The sequence below is a fragment of the Malania oleifera genome, chromosome 3, assembly GCF_029873635.1.
Source record: "Malania oleifera isolate guangnan ecotype guangnan chromosome 3, ASM2987363v1, whole genome shotgun sequence".
Classification (NCBI taxonomy): Eukaryota; Viridiplantae; Streptophyta; class Magnoliopsida; order Santalales; family Ximeniaceae; genus Malania; species Malania oleifera.
The window spans coordinates 9,366,262-9,388,991 of record NC_080419.1 but is presented as its reverse complement, the minus strand read 5'-3'; the positions used below and the strand labels follow the sequence as shown (position 1 = coordinate 9,388,991).

Below are 22,730 nucleotides of genomic sequence, written 5' to 3'. Positions count from 1 at the left end.
GAATAGGCCCATGAACACTTCTATATGTACCTATGGGTCTAGGTCCACTTGTGCTACCCTTTCGGTACATTTGCACTGCCCCATCCACCTACTTGTCCAGATTTGTTGCCCCAATCAACACACAAACTTTTATTATGCTCTATAGTCCACCTGTCTGCATTTTAATTTTACACCTTCTAAACCATCTACCAGCATTTGATGTTTCACTTTCTTGGGATTCCGTCCTTCGTTGCCTTCTACCTCCACCCTCTTTTTGCCCTACAACTATTATTTGAAAGAGTAGGGTCATCTCCTGTGTTTTGTCATCTCAAGCACATCCTTGTTAGAGTTTAATTCTTTAAGACATTATCTAAACTCCAATAGTTATGACTTCTACCTCCACCCTCTTCTTGCCCTGCAAATATTATGTGAAATGGTAGGGCCATTTCCTGTATGCTTGCCATCTCAAGCACATCCTCGTTCAAGTTTAATTCTACAAGACATGGTCTAAACTCCTCCAAGAGTAACTTGCATCCTAATTCCAACTATATCATCAATATCGAACATTGAGGTTTCATCAGGGTACGCAAAGTTATAATGGCAATCTCACTGCTATTATACACCATCATCCCACCTATGGAAAGCAATTGACCCCATAATTGAAGACAATCATCTACATGTATTGAAAAGAAATATATATATAATCATAAATATTATACAAACAATGAAAAATATTAAAAAATGCATCTTCTTGAACTCAGCCGCTCATAGAATGGGCATGGAAATTTTATTACATTGGACAACTTGAAATCCAGTTTCTGAATGGAACTTGACATCAAAGCAATCAATCTATGATCTCAACATGAATTTACTTAGCAAGTGAGACCACTCCCTTCTTACTGGATGTATTTTTGTTACAAAATACTCTATCATATTCTCGGATTTCACTCGAATTGATTTTCAACTAATAATTGAAGGGAACTAGCCAAAACCAGTTTTGCAAAACCCTGGGGGAGCTACTTTTTCACCCAAATCAATAGCCTCCCCAAAGCTGGCAAATGAACAAGCTTCTCCTTGAAAATTAAGCTAGGGATCACATCCTTAATGTGGGCCAATGGCACCAATCCTTGTTGGGAGAGATATCAATAAACAACCATAACGCAATAATTTTTTTCCCTATATGCAAGCAAATATAGTATATCTCTACTTTTATATGTGCTGAAAATAATAAGAAAAATAATCAATCATACCAAGCCACAAAAACACAAGCAATTTTTTACGTGAAAAACTTCCCCAGTGTGAGGAAGAAAAACCACGGGACCTAGTCTAGTTGAAACCTCCACTATCAATCAAATAATGGGTACACCAAGTTTTCTCTAATCTCAATCAGAGGCTACAAATAGATCTCATCAAGATATCAACAATCTTGGCAAATACAAAGAGAATTGGAGAGAATATACCAAATTCGCGGTTACTGTTCATGGGCAAAAATCCCAACTCCTGAGCTCCAAATCCGATCTCCACCGTTCAGATTGTAGCTCTTTGAGTCGTGAACCTCTCCTCCAAATTTCAGTTCGATCGGACCACAGACGAAGCGGGATTGAAGTCTTGATGAAATCTGGATAGCATGAGAAAAATCACTTTTTCCTCTCTTTCTTTTTAGAAGTGACGGCTTCTCCCTTCTCCCCTCTCTTTTTATAACTTCCTTTAGGTTTTCACACTAAAAGAGTTGGGCTTTGGGCTTTTAATAAAGCCCACTTGGGCTTTCCTCCACATGGAAGGAAATAACCCAACAAATCTCCCCCTTTCCAACTATGTAGAGGGAATCGCCATCCCGGCAATTGAACAACAAATTTCAAGCTTTTCCCTTGGTAGTGTCTTTGTCAACATATCAGAACCATTATCATCAGCGTGAACCTTCTCAAGTTCCAATAACTTATCGTTCAACGCATCTCTGATTCAATGGTATCGTACATCAATGCTTCGATCTTGCATGAAAATTGGAATTCTTAGCAAGATGAATAGCACTCTGGCTATCACAAAACAACACATACCTTTGTTGCTCGAAACCAAGTTCTCTCAAGAACTTCTTTGCCTATAGCAACTCTCTAGTTGCTTCCGTTGTCGCAATAAACTCTGCCTCTGTCATAGAAAGAGCATTGCACTTCTGAAGTCTCGATTGCCAAGCTATAGCCCCACTTGCAAAAGTTATCAAATAGCCCGAAGTAGACTTACGAGTATCCACATCCCCAGCAATATCTGCATTTGTGTAGCCAACTAACAATGATTGTCCGTTTCCCAAACCAAGTCTTAAACTGGAAGTGCCTCGAAGATACCTCATGATCCATTTCACTGCATTCCAGTGCTCTCTTCCCGAATTTGACAAGAATCGACTAACTACACCAACTGCATAGGCTATATCTGGTCTTGTGCAAACCATTGCATACATCAAACTTCCTACTGCTGAGGCGTAAGGAACTCTTTCCATGTCTTCTTTTTTCTTATCTGTAGAAGGACATTCCTTTGTACTTAGTCTGAAGTGGGTAGCAAGAGGAGAGCTAACCACTTTCGCTTTGTCCACATTGAACTTTTGAAACACTTTCTCAATGTACTTCTCTTGTGACAAATATAATTTCTTGGCACTCTTGTCACGACTGATTCTTATGCCAAGAATTTTCTTTGCTGGTCCCAATTCCTTCATAGCAAATGACTTACTCAATTACTTCTTCAACTGGTCAATCCTTGAAGCATTCCTGCCAACAAGCAACATATCATCCACATAAAGCAGTAAGAAAATAAAATCATCATCAGAGAATTTTTGAACAAATACATAGTGATTTGAAGTTGTCTTCTTGTAGCCTTGCTCCCCCATAACAGACTCAAACTTCTTATACCACTGTCTCGGTGCTTGTTTCAAATCTATAGGCTTTTCTTTAACTTGCACACATAATCCTCTTTTCTTTTCACTCTGAAACCCTTTGGCTGCTTCATATAAATCTCTTCCTCCAAATCACCATGAAGGAAGGCAATTTTCACATCCATCTGCTCAACTTCCAAGTCAAGAATAGCTGCTAAGTCAAGTACTGTACGGATCGATGACATTTTTACAATCGGAGAGAAGATCTCATCAAAATTAATACCTTTTCTCTGACCGAACCCTTTTACAACCAATCTAGCTTTGTACCGTGGCCGTGAAGAGAATTCATTTGGCTTCTTCTTGTAAATCCACTTGTTCTCCAAAGCTCTTTTTCCTTTAGGCAGTTTCACTAATTCAAAGGTGTGGTTATCATGCAATGACTACATCTCATCTCGCATGGCCTCAACCCACTATGTCTTGTGTTCATCTTCCATGGCTTCTGCAAAACACTGGGGTTCTCCCCCATCATTCAATAACACATATTGTTCTGCTGAATGCCGAGTGGAAGGATGTCAGTCTCTGGCTGGCCTCCTGGATGGAATCTCTGGTGGAATCTCTGACATTGTCAACTGCTCATCAGTCTCAACATCTACCTGAACCTGTGAGGGAACATCTACATCACCTCTACCTTGGTAGTCATCCTGAACATCATTCTCAACCTGAGATGAAAAATTCTTCAAAGGAACTGGATCCACATCAATTAAACTATCACCCTACTGAGACATAGATTTCTCTGCCTTCTCAATATCTTGAATCGTCTGATCTTCTACAAACACGACATCTCTGCTTCTCACAATTTTCTTCTCAACTGGATCATAAAGCTTGTATCCAAATTCATCTTGATCGTAGCCAAGGAATATACACTATCGCGTTTTCTCATCAAGTTTGGACCTTTCATCTTTTGGAATATGCACAAATTCTTTGCACCCAAAAACAAGCAGATGATTATAGGAAAAATCCTTACCTGTCCAAACTCGATCTGGCACATCAAACTGTAGAGGAACACATGGTGTAAGATTCAACACATGAACAGCAGTGTTCAATGCCTCCCCCCAAAAGGATTTTGGCAACCGGGCTTGTGAAAGCAAACATCTCACTCTCTCAAGCAGTGTTCTGTTCATCCTTTCTGCTATGCATTCAATTGAGGAGTTTTCGGAGGAGTCTTTTAATGCCGAATACCTCGCTGTCTGCAATTCTCATCAAACGGACCAGAATACTCTCCACCGATATCAGTCCGGATGCACCTCAGTTTCTTCCAAGTCTATCTCTCAACTAGGGCTTGAAATTTCTTAAACTCAGCCAACACTTGGTCTTTTGACTTCAAGATATATACCCACAACTTCCTTGAATGATCATCTATGAAGGTCACAAAGTGTCTGGAGCCACCAAGTGTTCTCGTCTTCATAGGGCCACACACATCTGAATGTACCAAATTTAGTATCTCTGACTTTCTTGAATGAGGGGAATTCTTGAAGGAAACTCTGCTCTGCTTCCCTGACAAACAATGAGTACACCTTTTCAGAAGTGTACTTTTCAGTCCACAAAGTAGACTTTTCTTCCCTAGTAGAGCTAATCCTTTCTCACTCATGTGAGCCAGTCTCTTGTGCCACAACTTTGCTGTACCATTATCCTCCTTCGCATTAACAATGTCGTTGGAGATCTTTGCTTGCAGAATGTACAATGCAGAGTGCTTCATGCCTCAAGCCACAACCATAGCACCCCTGGTGAGCTTTCACTGGCCATCATTGAAAGTGCTGCAGTACCCTTCGTCATCAAGTTTACCTGCAGAAATTAAATTCAAACGAATGTCAAGAATATGTTTCACATCTCTAAGAACTAAACTCGTGCCATTATTTGTCTTCAGATACACATCCCCAATTCCAATGACTTTAACCAAGCCATCATTTCTCATCTTTACTGTTCCAAAGTCACCAGATCTATAGGATGTAAAGAAATCCTTCCGAGATGTAGCATGAATGGAGGCACAACTGTCAATCACTCAGCTGGTCTCATGGTATGCAACATTTATCATCTCATCATCATAAACAATGAGGAATTTTGCCGGAGTCATGGTAGCAACTCTATCATCACCATCTTTGTCATCTCCATTCTTCGTTCCCTTTTCTCATTCTTGCTTTCTTTCTTCAATTGTCTGCAATATTTCTTGATGTGTCCCTTTTTCACGCAATGATGACACTCAACATTTGCAAACTTGTTGGACTTGCTTCTACTGTTATTACTATTCTTCGGACCTCTGCTCTTACTTCTCCCCCTATTTTCTGTAACCAAGATCTCTGACTGTAAAGAGGATCCTTGTGTTTTTCTTCTCATCTCTTCATTTAGTAAACAACTCTTGGTCATATTCATTGTGATTACACCTTTTGGAGCGGAGTTAGACAATGAAGTTTTGAGCATCTCCCACGAGTCTGGTAATGAACCAAGCAACCATAAACCCTTATATCTCATCATCAAACTTAATACCCATTCCAGTCAACTGATTAATAATTCCTTGGAATGTACTCAGGTGATCAGATAAAGGAATCTCATCCTCGTACCTCAAAGCCATCATTTGTTTAATCAGAAACAACTTATTATTTCCAATCTTTCTAGCATATAACTCTTAAAGCTTACTTCACAGAGAACGTGCATTTGTCTCTCCACTAATATGGTTCAAAACATCATCATCTACCCACTGCCTGATATACCCACACACCTGTCAATGTAACAAAGTCCATTCCACATCAGACTTTTTTTCTGGTTTTTCAGCACTTAACACCGGTAGGTAATAATCTTTCACATAAAGAAGATCCTTCATTTTTCCTTTCCATATGTGATAATTTGAACCATTGAGATTAATCATTCTACTAGTATTTGCTTCCATAACTCAAACTGTCAACCTGACAATTTGTGAACCTGGCTCTGATACCACTTTGTTGGGCTATGTCAATAAACAACCACAGCGGAATAAATTTTCTCCCTATATGCAAGCAAATATAGTATATCTCTATTTTTATATGTATTGAAAATAATAAGAAAAATAATCAATCACACCAAGCCACAAGAACACAAGTAATTTTTTACGTGGAAAACTTCCCCAGTGTGAGGAAGAAAAACCACGGGACCTAATCCAGTTGAAACCTCCACTATCAATCAAATAATTGGTACACCAAGTCTTCTCTAATCTCAATTAGAGGCTACAAATAGATCTCATCAAGATATCAACAATCTTGACAAATACAAAGAGAATTGGAGAGAATATACCAAATTCGGGGTTACTGTTCATAGGGAAAAATCCCAACTCCTGAGCTCCAAATCCGATCTCCACCGTTCAGATTGTAGCTCCTTGAGTCATGAACCTCTCCTCCAAATTTCAACTCGATCGGACCACATACGAAGAGGGATCAGAGTCTTGATGAAATTTGGGCAGCATGACAAAAATTACTTTTTTCTCTCTTTCTTTTTAGAAGTGACGGTTCCTCTCCCTTCTCCCCTCTCTTTTTATAGCTTCCTTTAGGCTTTCACACTAAAAGGGCTGGACTTAAAAACCCACTTGGGCTTTCCTCCACATAGAAGGAAATAATTCAACAATCCTCACCCCTAAAAAGACCATAGTCAATAGTCCTGCTAAACACCTAGCCCTCCACGTCAGATAATCCTAATGGAACAGAGATGCTTATTAACAAATATAGGGCATTCCAAAATATTTCTTCGTTTGATAAATAAATTGCAATAAATTGAATTTGGGTCACTAAAGCAGAATTAAGTACAATGGCTAACTGAGAAAATTTACCTAGTTAGGATGAATAACACAGAGAGTATATGCTCAATGTTTTTAATGTTAAGAGGAATATCATCAGGCCCCACTTAGTGGGACTAAGGTTTGGTTTTGTTGTGTTGTTGTTGTAGGAATATCATCAGACACGTAAGAAATTATCGTCACAAGCGCCCTAAGATCAAAAGGAGCATGCTAAATTTATAAGAACTAATTGAATCTTTAGAAGCAATAATTTGTGACAACTCAGTAAGACAGTATGAAGATATGTGAAGAACTGATGAGAGCTTATCATTTTAGTAACTGTTGTTATAACATGAAATAAAATTATGGGAACATTATTTCTGATAAAATTTGTCCATGTTACAGCTGCATTCCAGTGTGCAGAACCTGTTTGAGAAGAGAGAATCCAATGACATACCTGCTAATCGGCTCAATGCCCACAAACAAATTCAAATGCCGAAAACCTGAGAATTAAACCGATATCTTGACAGAAAAGGTGAATCAACGAACTAGGGAGAAGGCATAAGGAAGTATAACCTTGAGGCAGATTGCAGACAAAGAAACAGAGAGAAATTGCACAGCGCTTTGAACTGTCACCAGCTACCTACGTCACTGTTCTATGGGTGCAGAAAAGCATATAATATCATTCCAAGGTACATTTTAACAGAGTTTCAGTAGCTGCATGTGGGCTGGGAGTTTCATTAGTTTGATTCAGATAAGATTCATAACAAAATGCATCGTTATGGCTGCTTAGATGTGTAAAAAGTATACATATGGCGGGCATATACAGATGATGAATCCAAATGGACATTTATGCAAACTTCAAATCAACAATTGGGAAACAAAATAAATGAAAATTTTCAGTTATTTAGTTCACATGAATATAATTGTAAAAGATAGTTTCACCTAGAATACCCGTTGGCTGATTTTTTTTTCATTTTTCCCCTCATGCTATCTTACCTTGATTCTTGTAAGAAAAATGCAATTCGTCAGATTGTTTGGGAACAAAACTTTCAGACCTAACCAGTAAGCTCATTTTGTGTTTATTTAACTTTAATTAGCCTTACAAGTTCACGACACATTTGGATTTGGTTTCATCGCGCCAGGGCCAGAAAGAGTCACCAAACTATATCCATTTCATAGCTTTCAAAAAAAAAAAAAAAATCCAGTTCATTAGCTCATCTCCCAAATTCCACAAAACAAATAAAATCCAAAATCAAAGCCCAAAAGGCCAAACAATCGCGTTTCATATAGCATTAATGGTTCCGAAGAGAAGAAAAGTCACTAACATCTTTGTTTCATTAACCCATTCATTAATCCCAACAAAAACACAGAACATCACAAAATCAGATGATATAGATATCAAAATATTGACAAACACAGTCATTCCAGATCAACTATTACCACAACAAAAACTTATTGATCGGCCCAAGTCAAGGGAAAAGGGGAGGGCAGCAAGAATGCCTTTTTCCTTGGATCCTTGCACTTTCTACCAGGAGGCCTTCTTGATGCCCTGCAATGCACCCCGGGACGCGAGCTCGCGGAAGACGATTCGAGACATGCGGAAGAGCTGGTAGACGCCGCGTGGGCGGCCAGTGAAGATACAGCGGTTGCGGACGCGCGTGAAGGAGCTGTTCCTGGGCAATTTGGCGAGCTTCCACTGCTGTTGCTCCCTCACCTCCGCCGGAATATCCGGGTCCCTCAGGAAAGCCTTAAAGAGCATGCGTTTCAGTTCGTGCTTCTCTGCCAGCTGCCGCCGCTGGTTGTCGCGGATGTTGCGGTTCTCGCGCTGCACCTCCATTTCTGCAACAAACGGTTCGTGTGAGAAGGCAGTGGATGGAGCCCTACATGGGTGAGGTTGAAGTAGACACTTGGTTGGGCCGAGTTACAGCCCGACCCATGCCTAGGTATTGGGCATATCCTTGTTTAATTGAAATGAAGGTGTATGGATTTAAATTTGTGTGTGTAGCGGTTAATTTAGTTAAAATATAATATAAAATTATATTAATTTTTATCTTAAAATTTAATTTCTTAAATATTATTTTTAGTATTTTCTTCCATTTTAAGTCTCTTAAATTTTTATGGATTAAAAGGGAACTGTATAGATTTTGAATGTTAAATTTGAATTTGAGCAAATTTTAATAAATTTTAATACAATTTTATATTTTATCCAATGCAAATCTAGTACAACTCTCACCCGAAGACCTCTCCAAACATGAAGTCATAAATCTAAATTTAAATTCAAACTCTAAACTTTGTGATGAATGTTATTTAGACTATGGGGTAAATTGGGTCAGTTTGGTAGTTTAGCTAGTTTAAAGGCAAAATAAAGAAGAAAATAAAACATAGAAAAATCAATCTTATATATATATAGTTCATTTTTGGGGTTTTTTTTTAAAAATTTTATAAATAGTTTTATTTTAATTATACTAAAAATTTACATTGTCATTTTATTTTAGTTTTAGTTAAATTTTTATATAAAATAATTGATTTAATTTATAAAAGTCAATTTTGAATATTATAAAAATATAATAATATAATTTTAATTTTTTTTTTCTAAAAATTAATAAATAAATAAATAAAACTAACAAATAACAGCAAAACACCAAGACTTAAATCCCATTAAGTGGGGTAGGCTAAATAGAAATAAAAAAATAACAACTAAATAAATGTGTATTCATAACATGTTTTTTTGTTGTATAATAATAAAATAAAAATGATATCAAATAGCTCCAAAAATGACCATAATTATACTACTCATAAAAGCACAAAGTCTTTTTCTTGGTAGTTCATTGTGACAAAATTTGTAATATCTATTTTGCCTGTAATATTTAAGAGGTTTTCAATTTTAATTACAAATACATACTTCCTTCAATACCCTTTCCTTTTCTCCAAACAACTATTTTCCCAACCTTTCCATTTTTTGTCATTTCCTCTCCTCTAAGGGTCTATTTGGATCAAAGATTTTAGTTGAGAAAAGGAAAAGAAAGGAAAATAAGAAGGAATTCATTTTCCAATATATTTTCTCTCAACATCAAATACTACTAAAAACAAAATTTTGTTTCAATATGGTTAAAAGTTAAGAAAAATCAAATATAAATGGTGTGTAAAGTCATATTTTTATTGATTAATTTGGTATATTTTTTGTTTTCTTTCTTACTTTCTTTGATAACCAAACATAAAAAAGTGGATTCCTTTATATTTTTCTTTCCGTTTTCAAATATTTTCCAAGTTCCAAAGAGACACTAAATGATTCTTTTCTCAACCTTTACATCTTCTCACATCTCATTTTTTGTCTTCTCCCTTTATTATGTATACATACAAAGAAAAGGGTCTAATACTCATCATGGGAAGCAGAGTTCGAATGTTTAAAGAGACAAAATCGGGCACCTATATGAGTGGACTGTTGAGAAAAGGATGTTGTGGCGACTGTTTCACCTACTTTGGAGGTTGGCACTTAGACCTAACAAAGTAGATCAGGTCGAATAATCCGTGACGGATAAGGCGGATTATCGAGTGAAGAAATCATAATCTATATTTGACTCGTTTAAATGGCGGATTAGGTGGTTTTCGGTTGGATAATTCATGGCGAATGGGTGGATAATGTAACATCCTCAAAATTCTTACCATTTATATATATATATATATATATATATATATATATATATATATATATATATATATATACATCTACATTCATACCTAAGCAGTAGAAACACAAATCATATAACCATTTATATATATACTATACAATACCAGAATCCAGTATATACAGACCATAGTCATATAAAATAAACCCCTCCAGCATCATCTACCCCAAAAATACAAAATTCTGTGATAACTCACCCTACAACCAGGGTAATCGACTAAACTTCCTATCCGCGAGCCTAATTTGCTCGCCTAGTTGGTTCACCTGAAAAATGGTAAAGTAATGGGATAAGTCAACACTCAGTAAGTAGAAATATGCTATTACTAGTGTGTTTAAAACTACATGATCTAGCAATTCTGTAAAATACATGAATAATAACTTAAAACATTTGTATCATCTGAACTTTCTATCATTTATAGTGTTACATCATACTATATATAATAAAAGCTGTAAATTTGTATACATATACATAACTGTGTTCTTTTCTTAGGACTCTGTATGTCATGATTTGACCCTTCATGATAGGGTTGTGCGGCCCGTAGGCGGAACTTAACTTGGTTGGCCCTCTAGGTAAGTCACTATACTCTATACTACCTCAGCCCGACCAAACTGCATACTCTTCTAGGCGTGGGACTAGCTGCTACCTCGTCAAACCGGCCCCTCCACCCACTGAATGGGGGAGCTGCATACTCTCCGAGCACAATCGACTGTACTCATACACTATCTGAGATATGTGGTTGCACTCTATCTGTATCTAGCAACGGTACTGTGCTCTGTATTCTATATCTGTCTGTAATCTTTCCATAGGGATCTGATACTATATATATATATGATGCCGGAGTCGGAGCAACAAGCAAAGATGTCACCGGAGAAGGCAACCCGAGGCTTGAGGGATACCCGGAGATGATCAATTGAAAAATTGCTGTCGAAGCTGAGATGGATCGCCATAAAAACTACGAACAGAAACTAGCTGAGACAACGAACTGGAACTAAGAGAGATTGTGCCAGAGATGGGAAAGAACTGCCAGATAATTGAGGTATGATGGAGATAATGATGGAGCTGCCGTGGGTACCAAAACTAAGAGCTGCAATTGAGCTAGGAGAAGAGATATGAAGCCAATGACTTAACGGTGCACTAAGATGAGGCCAGAGAAGGTGGAAGACACCGAGCAAAGGGGTCTGGCCGGAGAAGACAACCGGACTGAGTGTAGTGACCCAAAGAATAATAGCATTTTAATAATAAGAGGGAGAGATAGAGCTATGCAGAAATAGTGCTCAAGGATTCATTGGCATATGAAGAAGCTCCAGTACAGATTTTAGATAGAAAGGTTCAGACTTTACGCACTAAAGAAATATCACTAGTTAAAGTTTTGTGGAGGAACCATGACATAGAGGAAGCCTCTTGGGAGCTCGAGGAGCAGATTAAACAGAGATACCCATAGCTGTTCCATGAGGTATAAAGGTACTCAGGTAGAGTATAGTAGTTAGATAAGTTTCTTTTGCAGGTACATGTATTGATTATGGTTAGTAGATAGTATTTTGTTCTAGGAGAAATTTTCTTTTATGATATATGTAATCTCCCAGAACCACTCATGTAACCACGGTATTCCTCCGCCATAAGTGAGGGTAGGTAATAAAATAAGTAGACCCTTTTTCTTTATAGAATGATGGAGAGTATAGATAGAGATTCAGATAGTAAATTTCGAGGACGAAATTTTATAAGGAGGGGAGAATGTAGTGACCCAAAGAATAATAGCATTTTAATAATAAGAGGGAGAGAACATAGAACCAAAAACAGAAGGAGGCCGTAGACTTCGTCAACGACATTGCATTTTGGGAGATAATATTAAATAATTATAATTTCAAGGAAATTGCCAGCTTCGTCGACGAACACAGGGTTTCATTGACGAAGGCCTTAATGATTTCGTCGACGAACACAGGACCTCATCGACGAGAAAATACCGAGAGGCGGTTCGGGCTGCTCTGAATTTCGTCGACGAACACAGGGCCTCGTCGACGAATTTTGTGAAGGGCTCGTCGACGAACACAGGGTCTCGTCGATGAACCTAGCCTTATAAATAGTGGAAACCCGGGATTTTTGTCATTCTCTCGCCGCTCTCTCTCTCTCTCCTCTCTCTCTCCTACGACTCTCTCTCCCTTCTCTCTTCATTTTCAGCCCCACCAGTTGCCAAATCGACGATCCGAAGCTACCACGATGCTCTTGGCGGAGTTCTCTACGCATCTACCAGAGCGGATTGTCTGGAAATCAAAATTGGAAATCATCCCAAACTCAGGGTAAGGCCTTTTAGTCTCCTTTTGGCCTTGTGGTAGTTATAGGAAATGATACAGGCAAAAAAATACCGATGTTTAGTTCTGACAAATATTGGTTTCAGGGTGTTTTGTAGGAGGCCCTGCGGGTATCAGGTTAGAGTACAGTAGGGGCTTTTCAGAGATAAGGTAAGGGAAATATGCTATGCTAGAAAATTTCTAAATATTATACAGTTTATTTATTTACAAAAATTATGTATTTTAGTATGGTGTAGCTTGTGAAACGTATATGTGGTTCGGGGATATGTTTTATAAATCTAGTTTCATGATTTTATGAATTTCAGTATTATGACTATACGAATTTCAGTATCATGATTTTATGGATTTTAGTACCATGATTTTACGATATTTTAGTACCATGATTATACGAATTCCAGTATTACGAATATGCAGTTCCATGTTATGATTATTCAGACTTCAGTACGTTATGCAGCATCATGATTGATTCAGTACTCAGAATCATGGTAAATCAATTAGTTATGTATAGAAATATATTATATGATATCAGACCCTATTGGACTTGCAGCTACAGAGCACAGTACCGTTGCTACAGATACTATGTTACTTTATGAGTGCAACCACCTATTTAGATATACGTGGCACGGTCGACCACCTAGGCCCTTGAAGAGGTTAGGCTCCCCATCCAGATATGGGTTGAGGGCAGGTCGACTGACGGAGTTCAGTGATTTATTCCTGGTTGGTAAATCCAGCCTACGGGCCGCACAACCTCGTCATGAAGGGCATGTCATGACACAGATAGCCATAGGGAACAGTTTCAGTTATTATTACTTACATATAGATTTATAGAAACAGGGATCCTACTAAATACACTAGAAGTATTTTGAATTATAACCATAATACTGATATGTTAAGCAGTAGGGAAAAAGGGGTAGTGTGTTTTATTATTTGTACTATACTTTTGTACTCAGTTATTCATGTTTATATGAAACAAATTTCATGATATATATATATATAGTAGCTCATTTGCCACACACTAGTAATAGCATATTTTCTCTTACTGAGTGTTGGCTCATCCCAGTGTTGATATATTTTTCAGGTGATCCAAGTAGGCGAGCAGACCAGGCTCGCAAGTAAATGGGCGTCTGTAGTGCCCTGTCAGCAAAGTGAGTATAGAGTCGGATTTTTGTATTAACCCTAGCTAGTTGAGAGTATTTTTGGGGAAAAGATGTATTTATATTTTGGGAAAACAATGATATGTATATAACTCTGGTATTATAATGTATGGATATGTTCATTATGATTTACGTTTCTTGCTGCTTAGGTTAATGACGTAGATGGTATCCGAGTCTATATATATAATCATGTTAATTAAGCAGGTTGTTACATTGAGAACACTCCGAGAGATGCCAAAAAAAAAACAAGGAGTCAAGAGAAAGAGAGTACAGAGAGTGGGGAGCAATGCCGGAATGGAATGAGCTAGAGAAGCCGAAAAAGATGACCGGAAAATAGAGAGTGAAAAACAGTGAGCGCTAGAGACGAGAAACTGGAGAGCTGAGAGAGACAGCTGGAGAAGACGAACTAATGAATCGGATATATGAGGGCCGCGACTGAGAGACAGCGGGCGCCGCAAACTGAGAGAGATGGGAATCCATTAGAGGGCTGAACGATGGTCGGTGATTGAGATACTGAGAGTCGAGAGAGATGCCGAAAAACAGAGATGCAGCCGAGGACTACGTGCATACGAGAGATGCGACGATAACACTAAAAAAAATAGAGAGAGATGGGAGAACTGCAACAAGAATTAGGAGAGCCGAGAGATAGTGCCAAAAACGACGATAACTTGAACGGATGATGGCAGTGGCAAAAATAGGTTAAGAAACCCTAGGCTCTGATACCATGTTAAATTTGGAGAAAGACATTTTTCTCTATATTATTATTCAGTATTACATGCATGGGTATATATATATACATGAGTCTAGGAAACAAGATCCCAAATTACTCCTAAATATCTACTCTAAAATAATTACACAATAATTGGAAAATGGAAAGTATATATATTTCTCTAATATAAATGAAATAAATAGAGAATTATAGAAAAATTTAAGTAAAGAAATTTGGAACTATAGAAAGTCTAGTTCTTCAGGAACTAGATGTTGCTAATCATTTTTTTTCCTCCATTTTGGTTGTAAAACATGTCCTTATATAGGTAAATATTATATTGGCATCCTAAAGGTCAATTCTATAATGAACCATTATGTGGGCATACCAAAAGTTATAACATATTCTCAAGATAGTCATCCACATGTATAATATATACATTTTACAATAACAACATTATTGATATTTTTTTAGGCACACCATATTGTTTTTGTACTCTTTACCTTTCCTTCAAAAAGATATTAGTGTTTTAGCCAAAAATTTGATCAAATTAATCAGATCAATCACGATCTTGACCACCTAGAAAAAATAAAGAAAAAGAAGCTTACAGGACCAAGGATAGACTCTAGGGGATCACTTCGGTGTCTAAGTTACGGAATTTGAAAGCATTGTATGCTTGAAACAGTAATACAATGGATGAGAACAAGATGTCCTTACCTCTCTTAAGGGATACCTTTTATAGGCACAATGGGCCTGCCCTCATTGATTTTTGTTTTAATGAGTAGTTATTAGGATGTTGAAAGTTTGATTTTGATTAGAAACATTTACATTAAATATTAAATTATTTGTCATATGTATTTTTTCTATATTAATTTATGAAATTTTTATATATTTATTTAATTCTTTGCGTAAATGCAGCCACACACTTGTGCTAGGCAAATAATATGGCTTTAAAAATAAAAATTTTCATATGAATATAATTTTTTGTCTTAATTTAGAAAATTTAACCATGTACTTAGACAGACTTGGCAACATTTTTCATACATTTTAAGCATTTTTAGATTAGGAATTTTTAGTTCTAAAATAAATACTAAAAAACTAAAGTTGTGAAATAAATTGAAAATGAAATTTGAAATAAATTGAAAGTAAATTTTAATTAAATTGAAAGTTTTGGAAATTACTTTTAGGTTGTCTATATTTGAATGAGAAATTTTATTTTAAAAAACTTTTATGTTGCTAAAATGTAAATAATAATATTAATAAGTAAAATTGTGATTCTTAAATTTTAAATTAGAATTCTTCATAATTAAATTTTAAAGTAAATTTAAAATTTCCAAAATTAGATTCAGTTTTTCAATTAAATAAAATGTTAATTCCTAAACTTGAAAACAATTAAAAAATCCAAATTCTATTCATAATTTCCATTAAATACCCTCTCGTTACATTGAGAAAGTTGACTTTAAAATTTTAAAATTTTCATTTCTTAAAATTATGTATTGCCAAAATAATAAATAATAATTAAATTTTTTTAGTTTGAATTTCAAAACTATTATAGTAATAATTATTATTGTAATCAAAATATAACGTAAAATCCTAACTATCACATAAGGTTTTCATAACAAAAGCATAATTGTTTCCATAATAATAATTAGTTAAATAATAATAATAATAATAATAATAATTATTATTATTATTATTATTATTATTATTATAATTAAAATTTGTGATTATTAGATTCGCGTGTTATTTTATTCTTCAAATTGTTTCCCTACAATATTTGAGATTTATTTCCTCCATTATTTAGGATCTAACAACATTATTGATTATTTTTTTAGATGATCATATATTTTTGTATTTAATCTTTCCTTTTAGGAAAGCAAGAAAGATACGAAATTTATGAACTAAAATTTGATTTTGATTTTTGCATATCATTAATATTTGATTGTGCCAAACTTTTAATCATATTGAATTAAACTTTCATTTTTGATAATTTTTAATATAGAAGAAATTTTTAGATATTTATTAAATTTTCCAGTCACGTGCAATTGCTATATATATATATATGTATATGTATATGTATATATATATATATATATATATATAATTTTAAGTATAATTTGTTGACCCATTTTAACCATTGTAACAATGAAAACTTTAAAGTTTTTAAAAATAAAAAATGAACAAATTGAAAATGCAAAGTGAAATTTACCCAATTTTTTTTTTTTTAATTTTTGCATTTCTCTTTCTAGAAAATAATTCACCACCTTTCATGTCATCATACATTCAAGAAAAACATCTTGGAGCATCAAAATTTATGCAAATCTTTATTTGATCCTCGACTCTTGCTAAGGGAGTACGAGCCACTAAATTTAATTTGGGTGCCAACACCTCACATCCGTTGTCATTATTGCAATAAAAATATAAAGTAACTTATAATTACACACATACATGTATGTTGGGGTGTGCAATCGGTCGGTTCAACCAATTTGATCAATTAATTGAAAAAATTCAATTAATTATAAATCATAACCGAATCGACCGAATTAGCCTTCTTACCTGACTCGTACCCGACCGAACTGAATTTTCGATTAATTCGGTTAACCGAATTAAATCGAACCAGATTATAATTAATTATGAGAAAAAATATGATTGTATGGAGTAGGGGTGAGCACAACGAACTGACGGAGTGGTCGCTGAAGTTTGAATTTGAAGGGTCGGAGGTTGACTGGTTGGTGTGGTCGCTGACTCGCTGGAGGGTGGAGGCTGGTTGGTCGACGATTGGCGTTGAGGCTCGCTAGAGCTGGATGGCTAAACGCTTGAGGGTGGAGGGCCTGAAAGCTCAAAGTCTTGAAGACTTGATGGAGTGATGGACGTTGGATGGCTAGATTGAAGGGTAGAAACTTGGAGGCTAGAAATTGGAAATTTGGAATGGTCGAATGGGAAGTTGGGAACCCTAATTCCCAAAGGCAAAGTGTGGTATCATGGATTATGGTTTGTGCAATCTATGGAGTGCAGAGTGACAAGTGTGAATTGGGTAAATTGGTAACTTGGTTGGGTAAGCAAGTAGATTGTAACCGGTTAAGTTAACCAGGTTATTGGTTAAATTGTTAAAATGTTAACTTAACTATTAAACAGTAATTATAGTATATATAATTATAAAATTTATATTAAATATTAATTAATTATATAATTTGATTAAACCGGAGAACCGAAATTTAATTTTCTCATAACCAAATCGAAAATCGAAAATTCAATTTTACCCAAATATAAAATCGAACCGAATTGAATTAAATTAAACCGAACCGACTGAATTTGGTTGGTTATTTCGATTAATTCAATTTTCACTGACTTATGCATACCCCTACACATATGTGCGTGCACACACATAAAAAAAAGAAAAAAGATTAATATGAAAATAACATCTATACTGCATATTTATATTATATATCAATCTTAAAACATGAGGCCGACACAATTCTAATACATCTCGTTATTTTTATCTTTCTTCTACATTTTTTTTTTCTACTTTTGTCCTCCCTCTCCAACCCCCTTTTCTTCGTGGCAGAGGAAGGGGTCCATGCGAGTCCTAATAATTTTTTAAAAATTAAAAATTTTCTTTACGTGCGTCTTACTAATTTTTATTTTTAATATTCTGATTTTTCCCTCCTCTCTCAGATAAGGTAAGGGGCCCATATGGGCCTCACTAAAATTTTAAAATTATTTTTATTTGTTTATTAAACTTTTCTCTCTATCTCTCTCTTTCTCTTTCTTTCTCTCTAGCAGAGCAAGGGGTTATACGAGCCTTAGTAACTTTTTAAAATTCAAAATTTTCTTTACGTGAGTCCTATTAATTTTCTTTTTAACATTCAAATTCTTTTTCCCCCCTCTATCAGAAGATGTAGAGGTCCACGTGAGCCCTACTAAATTTTTAAAATTATTTTTATCTATTTTTAAACTCCTCTTTCACTCTATCTCTCTCTCAATAGTAGAGGAAGGGGCTCATGCGAGCCCTAGTAATTTTTTTAAAATTCAAAATTTTCCTTATGTGAGCCCTACTAATTTTTCTTTTTAACATTTTTTTCTTCCCTCCCTTCCTTCTCTCTCTCTCTCTCTCTCTCTCTCTCTGCAGAGGTAGGGGACCACGTGGATCCTACTAAATTTTTAAAATTATTTTTATTTATTTTTTAAACTCCTCTCTCTTTCTCTCTCTCCATGGTAGAGAAGGGGACCATGAAAGCCCTAGTAATTTTCTTAAAATTTAAATTTTTCTTATGTGAGCCCTACTAAATTTTTCTAACATTCATATTCTTTTTTCTCCCCTCTCAAAAAACGTAGGGGCCTACTTGAGTCCCACTAAATTTTTAAAATTATTTTATTTATATTTTAAACTCCTCTCTCTTTCTTTCCCTCTCTTTCTTCATAATAAAGGAATGAACTCTAATGAGTTCTAGTAATATTTTTAAAATTCAAAATTTCTTTTACACGAGCCCTACTAATTTTTATTTTTAATATTCAGATTCTCTTTTTCTCTCTCAGCAAAGGTAGGAGCCCACATGGGCCCCAATAAATTTTAAAAATTATTTTTATTTATTTTTAAACTCATCTCTCTCTCTCTCTCGTCGTCTCGCCCTCTTCCCCCCTCCCTCCCCGCACACGCTCTCTCGTCTCTCGCCCTCTTCCGCGCTCTCTCTCTCTCTCTCTCTCTCTCTCTCTCTCTCTCTCTCTCTCTTTTCTATGGTAGAGGAAGGGGGTCATGCAAGTCTTAGTAATATTTTTAAAATTCAAAATTTTCTTTACGTGAGGCTAAACATTACTAATTTTAATTTTAACATTAGATTTTTTTCCCCTTTCCTCACCAGAGGTAGGGGGCCTGCATGGGCCCCATTGAATTTTTAAAATTATTTTTATTTATTTTTTAAACTCTTCTCTCTCTCTCTCTCTCTCTCTCTCCTCTCTCTCTCTCTCTCCCCTCTCTCTCTCTCTGGTAGAGGAAGGGATCCCTACAAGCCCTACTAATTTTTTTAAAATTTAAAATATTCTTTACGTGAGGCCTACTAATTTTTCTTTTTATCATTTAGGTTTTTTCTCCTCTCTCAACAGAGGCAGGGGCTCACTAAAATTTTAAATTATTTTTATTTATTTTTAAACTCCTCTCTTTCTCTCTCTCTCCATGGTAGAGAAAGGGGTCCATGCGTGCCCTAGTAATTTTTTAAAAATAAAAAATTTCTTTACGTGAGTCCTACTAATTTTTAATTTTAACATTCAAATTCTTTTTTTGCCTCACTCAGCTGAGGTGGAAGCCCACATGGGCCCCATTAAAATTTCAAATTTTATTTATTTATTTTTTAAACTCCCCTCTCTCTCTCTCTCTCTCTCTCTCTCTCTCTCTCTCTCTCTCTCTACTTGACCCCATTAAATTTTCTATTATTTTTTAAACTCCTTTCTCTCTTCTATAAGAAATTTTGAAGTCTTAAAATGAATGAATTCCAATCAAATAAATTTTTTAAATGGATCGCAATTCAACCACTTTTCACCACTTCCTTTCTCAATAGTTTTGTATTAATCTAAATTATTAGTTCCCACTTTTTTATCTCTTGTTTATATTTATAGCCACTAAAATTATAAAATTAATTTTTGTTTATATTGTAAATATATATTTACAATACATCATATACATCATACATCATTTACATTAAAATTAGAATAAATGATTGAAATTATTTTGAAAATATAAATAGTATATATATATATATATATATATATATATATATTTATAAACACACATACACAAACACATGATACAATACAATTGTTCTCATTAACGCATGTGAATTTAATAAGTGTTCGACTTCACGTATGTTATTTTGACACTCCATTTTACCTGACCATTATATAGTCAAACTTGAAATTTTTATTCTTTATTTAGTCACTTAATTATCATTTTTAAGTTTCATCTAAGGTCTTTACCTAAAAGCGAGTCTCTCATTTTGACTCTATCAATTTCACTGGAGTAAATTAGGTTTTCATTAATTGGGTGTTTTCTATAAAATTTTTACATGCATTCATTAATGCTACAAATACATCATAACAATTAAAAATTGAGTCTTCAAGTCTTGGACTGCTGTTGTTGAGACCCGATTTTGTTCTGGGCCTAATAATAACAAAAAAATGATGATAAAAATATATAAATACATAAATAAATACAAATAAAATGCATTATTATTATTATTATTATTATTATTATCTTCTTCTTCTTCTTCTTCTTCTTCTCGTCTCTCGTGTCCTTTCCCGGCCCTGCCCCCCTCCCCCCGCTCCCCCGTCCACTCCCTCCCCCCCCTCTCTTCCCCCCGCTCTGGGCCCCCCCCCCCCCCCCTTGGCCTCCCCCTCTTCTCTTTCTTCTCTCTCTCCTCCCTCGTCCTCCTCCCTCCCCCCCCCTGACATGAATATTTACAAAAATTCAAATGCACGAACCCCTGAGCCGCACAAGAGTTGCTGCCGCATTTGGGCACATTTCCCACGTCCTCCTAAAAAAAGCCCGGCTTCCCGACTTCTGTTTTGCCTGCACACTTGCCAGAAACACAGACCGCCACGGGCACCACGGAACAAAGTATCGGTCTAGCGGGAAGTAAATAATCACGTGGATGCAAAGAACAAATTAGCAGTTAAGCGTGAAATTAAATGCTTATAATTGAGGCACGACCATAACGCCCAAACATCACAGCCACACACACACACACCACACACAAGGAGGCGAGCTAAGCAGAGGGAGCGGGGAAGAAGAAGGACGTTACGGGCAATGTCCGCTGTTCAACTTGAATGAAGACGATGGACTATAAATTTCTTATCAACGAAGCTGATATTTTACCAGGTTGTTTCTAACTCACTCAGTTTAATTTCACACCCCATTGGATTAGATTTTGTTTACTTTGCAACTTGTTATAGTGCCAACTATATATATATCTACAACATAGATTAGGATAACAAATCAAACTGTTAAACATGGTCTAGCTTGTAAACTTATAGTTCTTAGTATAATAATATGTACACTAATATTTGGAATTTTAAGCACAGGACCTTTTGGGCATTAAGGCTTATGACCCCTTATATATGTAATCCTAACATCTTATGAGTATTAATGAACTCCTTTTTAAGCATTCTCATAAGATATCATGAGGTTGTTGATTAAGTTGGTCTTGCAATAACAAGACACTTTTTATTCCTGGCCTTGTATATTTGGAAATTATTACAAACTTGCTCAAGCAATGGCTCAGTATTTGCAACCAAAAATGGCTGGCGACAATGTGATGGTAAAACGCTATTATGACTTAAGGCTTATGACAGAGTGAATTGGCATTTTCTTCTGAAGGTTCTAAGGCTTTTGGTGTTCTTCTGAGAGGTTTTGCAAGCTCAATAAAATATTATGTTGAGTCCCATGTTTTCTGTTTTGAGAACGGAAACCTTTAAAGGCTTTGACAGGTCAATTAGAATTTCTTCTAGAGTTTCTTAAGACTTTTGGTTTCTCTGAAAGGTTTGCAACTCATACAAAATGTATGGAGTCCCCATGGTTTTTTTGTTTTGATGAACGAAACCTTAAATAGGGTTTTTTCAATCTACTAGAGTCTTGCTAGATTGGGATCCACTCTCCAACTCCTTATTTATTCCTCATAATGGAGGAGGTTTTTACAAGGTTGCTTTAGGAAAAACTATTAGACTGGTTGGAATTAGTCATTTAATCATCCGATTGGGGCCTATTGGTTTTCCACATTTGTTTTATAATTCGATGATATCTTATTGTTGCGAATGGTGGGAGAAGTCTATTAGAAATTTAGTTTAACCTCTGGAAATGTTAGAGAGTGTCTGGTAAAAAAATCAGTAAGACAAAGTCCGCGTTATTCCTTTTTGAAATACATTATCCTGTTCGTATGCGTGGTTTATTAGAATCACATGTTTCATGGAAGGTAAAATTCCAGTTACATATTTGGGTTGCCCTTTGTTGTTTGGAAATTTGTCTTCCAGCCATTGCGCCTCTTTTGAGAAGATTAGAACGAAATTTGGTAGGGTGTAAATCTAATTTGCTCCGCAAGGTGGAAGATTGATTTTATTAAAAATGTGTGTGTTTAGCATACCTAGTTAATTGATGTCTGTTATTAAGGTTCGCAGGACACTATTCTCCGCAGTAACTCTCTTCTTTCTAATTTTTTTATGAGGAGAGGTGAAAGATAAATGAAGAAATTCATTAGTGC

General features: G+C 35.6%; 1 protein-coding gene across 1 annotated transcript; it reads right to left on the bottom strand.

Annotated features, from left to right (window-relative positions):
• Positions 1–7,887: 7,887 nt before the first annotated feature.
• Positions 7,888–8,621, bottom strand: LOC131150291 (small ribosomal subunit protein uS14m). Its single transcript, XM_058100917.1, has one exon. It carries the CDS (start codon positions 8,470–8,472, stop codon positions 8,161–8,163), a length of 312 nt encoding a protein of 103 aa, XP_057956900.1. The 5' UTR covers positions 8,473–8,621; the 3' UTR covers positions 7,888–8,160.
• Between the last annotated feature and the right edge of the window lie 14,109 nt (positions 8,622–22,730).